General features: G+C 44.5%; 1 protein-coding gene across 1 annotated transcript in view; it reads right to left on the reverse strand.

Moving 5' to 3' along the window:
* SDK1 (sidekick cell adhesion molecule 1) overlaps window positions 1–11,505 on the reverse strand; it is a 163,217-nt gene that overhangs the window by 65,658 nt on the left and 86,054 nt on the right. Inside the window, exons 17-20 of the mRNA XM_025204581.1 lie at window positions 10,414–10,615; window positions 7,429–7,532; window positions 5,884–5,954; window positions 523–658 (exon numbers count right to left, since the gene is read on the reverse strand). Coding sequence (XP_025060366.1) covers window positions 523–658; window positions 5,884–5,954; window positions 7,429–7,532; window positions 10,414–10,615 — 513 coding nt within the window. The remainder of the gene's footprint in view (window positions 1–522; window positions 659–5,883; window positions 5,955–7,428; window positions 7,533–10,413; window positions 10,616–11,505) is intronic.

Here is an 11,505-nt window from a genome sequence, read left to right on the forward strand (position 1 = left end):
AATAAGCACATGTAGATGTGCCCTGTGAGTAGTTCCATGGATGTTAATCATGGCAAAAGCTGCTCCTTTATTGCCGGTTCACATCTGGAAGGTTACTGACCCCCACTTGGTATACCCCTCCTGTCCCTCTCTGCCACCTCCTCCTCTCCTTTCATTCCTTCCTCTGTTTAAACCTCCTTTTCATGTTTCTCTAATTCTTCTCCTCATCTTCCCTTCCATGTGGATCAATAAAGGGGTAATTGAGTACTATTAACCTGCACTCCACCATGATGAGATTCTGACTTTTTGATTTATTTATTTTCTACTTTCTCTCTACGGAACAAAAAAATACTTTGAGACTTTAAGGTTGTCTTGGAAATGTCCCCATCTTTGAGCATCTCCATCCTTTGTATGCAAGTATTAAATAATTCAGTGCCCTAGAAACATATGTAGTTTCCCCCTGGGGTGAGCAGGGGACACTAGTGGAATGAGGGATTACCATGCAATACCACGATGTGTCCAAAACACATGCTGTCTACTCACGTGTAAGCTCTGCTCGTAAAGCTGAAGGGTTTTTAACGGTCTTGGACTCTGTTCCAGAGCCAGGGTCATAATCCAGCTCCCGGTAATAAATCCGGTATCCCAACAGCAAGCCATTCAGACTCTCGACCTTTGGTGGCTGCAAGAAATTCGTATTTGGAAAGCATTTGGTAAGAATGTGCAATGCAGCAAACATCAGACAATACAGACCTTGGCTTAGATGGTCTTAAGCAGACACAGGGTTCTGTGCAACAGGGGACACAGAGCTCCCTAGGCTGAAACGGAGCCAGTCTTAATGTTTGCAAGCTAAAGTTCATGGAATTTACACACAAAAGAGCTGAATGGCACTTCTGTTATTTTAACTCAGATGGGGTACTTACAAAGGGCTCTGTATTTAAAAGTCCAAAGTTCACTACAACCTAAGCTCCCTGCCTTTGTGTGATAAACTATGTAGCCAAACCAGATGCAAAAAATTCAGAAGCGCCTACCCATTGCCTCCAATAAGCAGGAGAAGTGGAAGCCAAAATGTCAGACTTTCAGCAGACAGAAGATAAATCCATTTTTTAAAAATTTTTTGGGGGCAAAAGCATTATTTTTGAAACAGTAATTCTCTTGCGGCTGTTCTTGGGGACAGCTTGCTAATAGCACGCTCTGGATTCAGCATGGCTTTAGGGGCGTACTGATGAATACAGATCTGTATATTACGGCTTTAACTCATATAGTAAAAAAACAGGTATATTTGGTAATAGCCCTCCTTGCAGATGGGATATTGCCACTCATTTACATTGGGCTAGAGCAGAACAGACTCCCCTTGGGCCAGAGGGAACCGTCTCTAACAAACAGAAATGTGCAAGTCAGGAGAAGAGCTCTGATATAACGTACAAGGGATATTGTTTCTCAAGTTTCTTGCCCATCAGTATACCAGATGCAATGTAATCCTTATTCAGATGTTGTTTCTTTTTCCCCAGGGAGCCCATACGAAATATCTGGGGATCCTCAAGAGTCCTCTCTTTTCTCCATCACCGTCTTCTTTCTAGTAAAGAGGGAGTGGACAGAACCCCGCACAGAGCTCACCTGAGCTCCTGCAACCTCAGGTAGCGAGGCTGTTAGACACAAGACAAAGTGCCCCTGCTTTGGACAAACTGAGGCCGGGCACTGGATCTGAGAGCTTAACATGGCTCTCCCGCACAGCAGTCTGGAGCAGGATGGAAAGCATGTACGGCCGCTGGGCCAGCCATTCACACACCTATTTCTCTGGAGCACAGAGCCTGCCAGCACTCAAAAGCACTTACATTTCAGCAGGGGAATTAGTCAGCAGTCCCTGAGGTCTGTCTCCAGCTACAGACTTCCATTATACTGAGAGGAGGTTTTTGTCTGAGTAAATACAGACAGGAGATGGGAGCCGGGGCATATGGAACAAGTGCCTTTTTAGGAGTCTAATGTAGTTTTACAGTGGCAGAGAAGAGAAGAAACTTCAGCCACTTATCTTTGAAAGATTCCTGCAGTTAAATTTAAGGGGCTGAAAGGATAAATGGATAATGATTTTAATCTGGAAAGATCCCCGTGTCTTTCGTGAACTTTGTATAGGGATAACTCTGTCCATCACTGAAGCCGTAACACTGAGCGAAATGGTTAACGCTATGTGCAATTTAAATAAAGCAAGTAAAAAAAGGATTAAAATCATTCAAAACAGGGAAGGCAGCAAGTGTTCAGCAAGAGCCTAGCTCTCGGGTAGACAAAATGCAAAGAACCTGCCATTAATTGACTGTATTTCATGAAGGGGACACATCTGCCTTAGGGGTATGGTATTTCTTTGGGCTAGAATTGAAGAAAACTGGGAATAAAGGAGAAATTCTATGTTAGAGACGAGGGTAGGCTATGTTACAGACAAGTGTAGAGAACACCTCTGAGGATAACCTTAATAGATGACAAGGAAAGTATGCAGCTAGCAAGAAAAGGAGCCAGTTCCTTGTAGCGGTCCCAGCAAGAGGGAGCCCATTGAGAACAATCCAACACAAGTTGCTTCTACTCTGTCTGCACGGATGCAGGAGCGCATTCATTGTCTTCTGGGCCTCGTATCACTCTTTGAGAGACTCCCCCGATGACAATTACCATTAATATTTTTTGCTAGTATTGCAGAAGCACCAGGAATGGGAGAGGCCCGCCTTGAGTCATTGTGTGCAGTCCCCTTGTATCACAGACCGCCGTATCACACCATGCTTTTCATAAACCGATCAAGGTCTGTCTTCAGGCCGGGCACGTACTTGCCTCGCGCTACTTCTACTGGAAGCCTGTTGCAGAGCCTCACTTCTCTAATGGTTAAAAACCCTTCTTTCATTTCCAACCCAATTTATTCTTTGTCAGTTTAGACCGAGTTATTTTTGTGCCAGCACTAGGTTTCACCTTTCCTCGTTCTTCTTGCTCTGGCATGTCTGCTTCCCTGATGTGTTTTATCAAGTTTTCTCAGCGGTTTGAAATGCCTTGATTTCTCTAGCTAAGCAGAACAGTTTTCTCTTGTCCAACCAGCTTCTCCAGCCGCAGACCAGCACCACGCTGTACGAGGTGCTGTGCAAACAGACAGCCCCTGTCCCTCTCCTCTGTCTTTGCAGGACGGCGCCATCCGTCATCTTCCAGCCAAAAGGAGCATTCTCCCTTCTGGGATGGGCGAAGGGGAGACATACTGTAAGCCGTTGAGATGTTATTTCCTGGTAATTACAATCCACAGTTCTTTTTCTTTTTCATCCTTTGGCCTTTGTCTTACTTTTCCCATATCGTACTAGCTTTATTTTAGCTAATAGCATTATAATAGAATTGTGCTATCTCAACAAGCGATTATTGGCAGTTAATTTGCCTCCCTACTTCCCTACTTGCAAGAGAGAGTCATAATGATAACTCGGAGGAATGGTTTCTTTTCCTGATGGGGAAGAAGGAAAAGACAACAATATATATCATGACTTGCGTGTGCAGCCAAGTCAGAGAAGAGAAGCAGCAGAACTAACAATCACAGCGAGGAGACACTGGGAACATTAATTGGATTTGCATTTAGTTGGACGTAAATCATGTTTTATCCGGAAGGAAAGTTCTCTTGTAATGGTCCAGTGCCTTTTTCTGTTTCACTTTTTAATTAGTGAGATGTGTCACACAGCACTTCAAAAATATAAAAGAGCACATTTGGGGCTATTTCCCATACAATCTCAAAAGACGGAAAACCCTACTGAATACGAGTGATACAACTTTGCTCCACATTCTGTTTTAAAGTTAACGAAAGGCTATTCCTTTAATTCCTTGTCACAGTGGCACATTGATCTGTTGACAGACGACTTGCTTTTTATGCCTTCCTGTGTTTCTCCAGTTATTTCCTCCTTTAAATTTAGCACAAAGAGACTCGGAAGATAAATGGACCAAAATGTTTCCTCCTCCTTGCCATGAAAATGATGATCCTTTCTTGAAAAGGGTACATTACAGGAAGGTCAGATCTTTCTAGCCCTATCTGTCTGTCATGGACAAAACTCTACTTTTGACGTAATGGATTATTTAGGATTTTGTATTTATCTGAAGCAAGGCCCCAGGGATCTGCTGAGGTAGGTAAAGTGATTACGAGTGGCAGCCTATATGGGGTATGGAAGTAACATGAACAAGTTCTTTATATCATGCGAGTTGCAGGAATCCGGATGCCTAAGATGGAGCCAGGGCAGTCCATAATCCTAAAGTTAACTTAAACATTGCCCAGTACTTTTCAAATCAATCTTGCATTATTAATACAACTGTCTGCAATGGATAGATTCTCTTCCTTTTTTTTTTTATTTAAAAATAATGGACTGATTGGACCAAGCAGCTTAAAGCACAGATGGTGCATCTGGATTTTGCTCTGTGAATTATTAACTAAGTTCAAAGTTAAAAATTCAGCTTTGCTTGGCTAGCTTCCCCCCCACCCCTTTAGCTTGGCTGATGCTTTTTGTATACATTATTCTTTAATACTACTGTGCAACTCCTTGTTAATTGTAGGCTACTGTGGGAATTGAAGATTTTTGTTTATTTGCAAAATACAGTACGGCTGAATTACCGGGACCCTATTAATATATGTGTAGTAATGACATGTAATCGCCGCGACTCCCTTGAGATGGCCATGGTACAACTATCCCATTTAATTTTCATGAAATATAAAGCATCCAATTATCTAAATAACCACCTATTTCATATTAATTACCCACCAAAAATCAGTCAATTGGAGAAAGGGTTACTCCTACAGTACATTATGCCTTCCCTGTTTGTTCTCCTTGTAGTCAATTCATTCCATGCTATGTTTGATTTGGAGGCAGGACAGTTGATTTATACCAAGACATATTTCCTCCAGTAAAATGGTTCAACATGTCTTCTATTTGTTCAACATACTCCAAGTGATGTTGGCATTATTTAGTGTTTTGCTGTCTGTTGTGCACTTGTAAAACTAGGCATATCTTCCAGGAACTGCTGGCACAGGAACAGACAGACCTTCGTACACGAAAGAATATTCTTCCAACATGCAAGGTGCTGAGCCTGCACCATAAAGATGCGTGTACATTTTTCATTTGAATACAATCTTTTGAAAGACAGCCTTGTTGTGAGGGCAGGATTCTCTCTCAGGAGCAAGGTGAAGCATAGATTTTCCAGGGTAGGTATCAGACAGGTTCATTATTACCCCACTGGGTTCCTGTATTCATGCTCACTCTGCAAGACAATGTCTTAAGGCAGCGGCATACAACGTTCTGGCAAATCAGAGCAGCCCTAAGCCAGATTGATAGGAATGGACACTGAAAATGCATGCATTTGTAGAGCAGATCTGGCATGGATAATCTCCAAAGTCAGCTCAGAATGATGCTGAAGGTCCAAAACCTGCTCTCCTTCACTCCAGAAAAATAGCTAGAAAAGAGCCAGAGTGCACAGGGAGTTCCTAAGAAGCACGGCAGTCCTCTTAGACACCAACCAGAGGAGGCTATATGCAGTCTGTACTGACAGAACTGTTTCATTACCTGATCAGCACCATCGGTGACACAGCTAAGTAGTCCACGTGTAAAGACTGAAACCTAGTGACACCAACAAGCGGGCAGGAGCGTGTGTAAATGCAACATGCTCAGGCAGTCATAGGAACCCCATCATCTCCTTTTGTCTCCATCAAGGTATGTAGCTATAGTATCCCCCCCCACTAAAACTAGAGGACCAGAAATTTCCATCTGTCACCGGTCAAACTGGACTTCAGCCTTCTGAGTGTGCTTAGGGATACCCAGTGCAGAGAAGTTACCTGCTCCCACTGTGCCATTATGCCATGCAGCTTGAGCAAGGTAAGTCAGGGTAGAAATGTTACAGCAATTGCTGTGTTGTACCTACCTGCCACTGAACAAGCACAGAGGAAGTGGTGTGGGGAGTTACCGAGACAGAGCTTGGTGGTTCACCTGGAACTAGAAAAACACAATCAAAACCAAACGATGTTACAACAACAGAAAACGTATTCCATCAGGTCCCTGCCTTCCTTCACTCCTGACCTTCCCAACCCAGCTTCATTGTCACCACCAGTGGCAAGATAGAGGACAAGAGCAGGGATGTACAGGGACAGCCAGTTCCCTACCACACTGCCTGTGCTACCTCTGTTACACACGCAGCACATCTCAGCTCAGGCACAGAGAAAGCGGAGCTTATCAGGAGCCTACAGCTCTCCACAGAGTAATGCTCTAGTGGCAGCTAGGTTTGCTCAGTAAAATAAACACTCACAGTTTGTTAAGGGGCTGAGGAGCTTTTGCAAGTTCTGCTTGTTGCATTGTTAGGAGGCCGTGGCGAGTTCCTGATTCCCTGCAACTAAGCTCAAAGTCAATTGAAAATGAAATCTTCAGTTCGGCTGCATGGAGGCAGCATTGCCTCATTAGCACCTGGAGTTCTTGTCTGCAATACTCTGCAACAATAAGGCATTTTTTGTTCAGAACAATGGGGGTTTCTTTAACATGTGGTTAGACACCTTGTGTGTTCAAGCGCTGTCCCAATCCAAGTTAGGACACCCTGGCGTTTCGCTTGCTAGCTGATGACACCTGCCTTCCGATTTCGGGGTGACACTCTCTGCAATGTGCCTTAGCATCATTCCCTGCTACCTTAACACCTACGTGTATTATTCGCCTGCAGCCACGTTATATCAAATGTTGCTCAGCACCCATCATGATGTCATAACATAACTTGGGCAAGTCTGTTTCAGGCCAGGTTCTAACTTCCTTATACCCATGGACCCACAAGAAGTCCTGTCCAGGTAAGTGAGATTATCTATGGAATAATATCCTAGGGGATATAATCCAGGGCAGCAAAATCTGTCTTCAAAGGCCACACTCCCTCTCCCTTCCCCAAACCCTGACAGCTGTCATTCATTTTCTGTTTACTCCAATCTGCAGGAAGAAACACCTAGGTTTACCGAAGCCTGACGCTCCATCTTCCTGACACCTCAGTCATTAGCAGCACTGCAGCCTAATGTGAATGGGGAGTGAAAACAATTGAAGAAACTTCTTCAAACATATGCACAGTTCTGCATTTATTTTTAATGATCTCTTGTAAATTATTCAATTTCTGGAAAGATAATGGTTAGCGCAGAGTTTGGAAGCCAATCAAACAGAGTTTAATTCCATTTGGAGACTCCTGAAAGCATGATTCATTATCAGAGGGCACAGCAGGACACTTAAAGCTGCCTGTTATTAATTCAGCTAAATCTCGTTACCATCCATATCAATTCCCCATGAACAATACTGTGGTTGACTCTGGGGGTTTTCACTCTACCCTCCACCTGAAGCACAAAGTGGAATTAAAATTCATGGAAGAAGGGGCTCCAGAGGTTACAGTGCAGTCCCTGGAGCGCTGCCCATGCCAGTGTCTGGATCGTCCCCTCTTCATCTCTCTTACCATCCTGTAGAGTAGTGACTGCTTCGGTCTCGGTGCTGAAGTCACTGTCTCCAATGTCGTTGGTTGCTTTCACTCGCAGCTTATAAGAAGTAAATGGGTTCAGCCTGTAAAATGTAAAAACAAGGATGAGGGATGAATTCTCCCTGAGTCTCTGCAAGCTGCTTGAGACTAACCCTCCAAAAAGAACCTGCCCAAAGGCAGATGAGGTTATTAGAGTAGTTCATCTTCTCTCAAGCCCTCCATCCTTTATTTCCAGTCTCGTCCTTCTTCCCAGTGGCGTCAGGGCTGCTCAGATCCTCTCTAATGTCATTGTCACCTTCTCAAATATCCTCCAGCCAGAGTTCTCAAATAGAAGCCGGGGTAGACGTGCACTTTATAGACTAACTAAAGTGTGTGGGTATACATATCTCCATACATCACAAGCTTCCACGGGCTAGAGTTCACTTCATCAGATGCTGTGGAAGGATGTGCTGTGGAGCAATGTATTAGAAGGAGAGAGAGATTTGAATACAAAGGTAGGAGGAAGGGGGAAGGGTTCTCAAAGACAGACACTTTCTGCTCATGACTGACTCAGTCCAAAAGAATAGCCATAGCTGTAATTCATGGACAGGTCTGTGGGTAACAGAGGGTTGCAGAAAGGGCAATGTGCATTATTAAAAGAATTCAGGATATGCATTAGCATTTCAGATCCTTAAAGTGCCATCTGTATTAAGCATCTCATACATCCTTGAGAGTCCTGTGGGGCAGCTGATCCTCATTTTAGAGACAAGGACACAGCTAAAGAGAGGTTAGTTGATGTGCCCGCCGCCACCCAGGAAGTCAATGGCACAGCTGGCATGAGAAAACAGCCTGCCAGCCTTCTGATTAATCTACTAGGCTGTGCAGCAGAACCAGTACATCTCACTGCTATTGAATTTCAAACTAATGCTATTACCTGGCTTACTTAATAAAGACAGTGACAGCAGATTCCCTGCAGCTCTTCTGTACATACAGAGCTTTAAGATACGCGAAGACTGATTTTTAGCTGACATAACCTCAGCAAAGCATCTTCTGGCTTGGCCAGGAGGAGGCTTGCTTTTGAGACACCTGGAAGGGCTGCGAGTTGAGAGCTGTAAGTTAGAGGGGGCTTAGTTAATTAATTGGTAGCGTCTGGCCACCAGCTAGCAGAGGCAAGTCCAAGTAAAGATCCTGACAAGGGATGATTAAACACTGAGGGATAATACATTGCGATGGCCAATAACTAATGGCACTACAATATTGCTTTTCTGGATACTCATAGGAAAATGCTTTTAGCAAGGGAGACCAGAAAGGTGCCCCCCTGCAAGTTTACCCTGTTAGGAAACCAAACCTCTCCTTCAGGAACTTAAGTTGTCTTTCTTGAAATATAGATCTTTTGTTTTCAATAATGACAATGTCAAGTCTAAATTACAGAGCTTGTCTCCTGGATTTCAAAGGCCTTGACTGCAAAGACACTAGGCATAATTCAGGCGTGGTGAAACTCCACCAAAGTCGGTGAATCAGGTCTGCATTTGTCTGATAACTGTCAAGTTTCCTGTTCCCTGCCCAGTTAAACAAATGGTAGCAATATATTTATATTTATATCCTTTGGCACATGACTAATGAGTCAGTTCACCAGAAGGCACTGCTTGACATTTTTGTAACAGGCATTAACAAATCGTGAATGCCATAGTCTCATATACCAATGTCCTTTTAGAGGCAGTCTTGCTTCTATTGGCAGAAGCAAAATGAGTTCCCCCTCGTCTGTATGAGACGTTGCAACTTCTTTAATTCCAGCACCATCTCTGAGGGCCGAATGGAGGCTGGCTGACACAGTTCAAAACACCCCAAAGCGATCTGTATATTTTAGTATGGAAAATGCAGATACGATATTCCTCATCTGGAAACAGGATAAAGGGTAACAAAGAGATATTTCAGTACCTTGACTGGGTGAGTTTTAACATAAGCCATTACCAAAAGTCCTGGTGGTTACAGTGGACAATAAGCGGAATATGAACCAGCAGTGTGCCCTTGGTGCCAAGAAGGCTGAGGGCATACTGGGCTGCACTGGTAGGTGTGTTGCCAGCAGATCAAGGGAAGCGATTCCTCCCTTTTATTGACCACTGGTGAGGCCACATCTGGAGTCCTGTGTCCAGTTTTGGGCCCCGCACTACAGAAAGGATGTGGGGAAACTGGAGAGAGTGAAGCAGAGTGCATCAAAAATGGTTCGGAGCCTGAGGTACATAACTTCTGAAGAGAGGCTGAGGGAACTGGGCTTATTTAGTCTGGAAAAGAGAAGACTGAGAGGGGATTTAATAGCAACCTTCAACTACCTGAAAGGTGATACCAAAGTGGATGGAGCTGGACTGTTTTCAGTGGTGGCAGATAACAGAACAAGGGGCAATGGTCTCAAATTGTAGCAAGAGAAATGTAGGTTAGATATTAGGAAGAACTTTCTCACTAGGAGGGTAGTAAAACGCTGGAACAGGTTACCCAGAGAGACGGTGGACTCTCCATCCTTGGAGGTTTTTAAGACCTGGCTAGACAAAGCTTTGGCTGGGGTAATCTAGTTGGGGATGGTCCTGCTTTGAGAAGGGGGTTGAACTAGATGACATCCTGAGGTCCCTTCCAACCCTCATTTTCTATGATTCTGACTTTTATTTTCCAGGATGTTGCCCAGTCAGAGGGTTGGGCAAGATCCTCTGTAGGAGAAAAAGAGTGATCTAGTGTACCAAGCTTCAGGAGAGGAGCCTGGAAATGCTGGGCTGCAATTCCAACTTTGAATTATATTTGCTGTGCTTCCTTGGGCAGGTCACTTAACTTCTGTGCATCACTTTTGCCACCTCTACCGCGGGGACAGTGGCTCTTCTTTACCTGTCTCCCAAGCGGTGTGGAAGTTTCACTGGTTAATATATGATCTTCGAAACTATAAAATGCTCCAAGTGGCAAGTGATACAAGTTCTAGGATGCCCTGATGTTGTAAGATACCTCTCAATGATGCAGGAGGTTGCCTCATGACTGATGGAAGAGGAGTAGGTTTGCCATTCTCCATTTGGTAGCTCCCGCACTTGCACAGTGAAGTACCGTACCGGGGAGGATCCATCGCTACCAGGAACCCACTGCAGCTTGAGACTCTGTGACGAAACCTCAGTCTGCGGGGTTATCAGTTGCCTGGGAGGTGCTGGTCGCTCTGCAATTAAATAATAAAGCTGGTATCACCACAGGAGAAAATTCAAACTGGATACATCTAGAGAGACGCATGGACCTTCTCAGTTGCAATGATACAGGGGATCTGATGCTTGAAACACTAAAGCACACCGTCGCTCCTATGGCTCATGTCCCAGTTTCAAAGAAGAGAGTTAGCCATTATCGTCATCTCCCTAGCAACACGGTCACCTCAAGAACCGTTATGTTCCTAAATCACTGGATACGGAGGAGTCAATATTACAATGTTTTTGTCTCTCTTAGATATTGGAAAACATCTGCGCTCTGTACACTTCCCTTTTTTTGGAAAGAGACACGGCACCAAAGAGAATCAATACCTCTTTGATACCAGCAGCCAAACAGCTACAGAGAGGAAATTTCTTGTGAAACTCAGAAGTGCACCTGGCCTGCAATCACCTATACGTCATTCCAGCTTCTAAGACCGTGCCCATTAGCTTGGTATCTAAGGACCAGACTCCCCAGTCTGCCAAGTTCACTCTGTGCCACGCAGCTGCTGCCTCCTCTAGCAGCTGCTACCAAGTCCTGGTGTATAGAAAAGCAGAGTTGGATTGTGGGGGGATCCAGTTTCACTCTGCCTGATCCCCCACTGACCAACAGTGATCACTGCTTCTCTCTGGAACCAGCCAGGCAACCCTCTACCTGCAACTGCTACTGCCCGCTGTGTCCAAGCACATCTTGGATGTAGTGGAGACTTGAGGCTGGAAGTGCCTACTTCAGATCACTGCTCAGACACTCCCCGTGTCACCTCCTTCACAGTGACCGACCTCGACCCTGCAACGTTAAAACAGTTTGGCCCAGCACCGATGTGGAACTCTCCTGGGTAATTAATGGTTCCATATTTTGTAAGAAGTAGGG

This window comes from Alligator sinensis, unplaced genomic scaffold (assembly GCF_000455745.1).
Source record: "Alligator sinensis unplaced genomic scaffold, ASM45574v1 scaffold402_1, whole genome shotgun sequence".
In the NCBI taxonomy this organism is placed as follows: domain Eukaryota; kingdom Metazoa; phylum Chordata; order Crocodylia; family Alligatoridae; genus Alligator; species Alligator sinensis.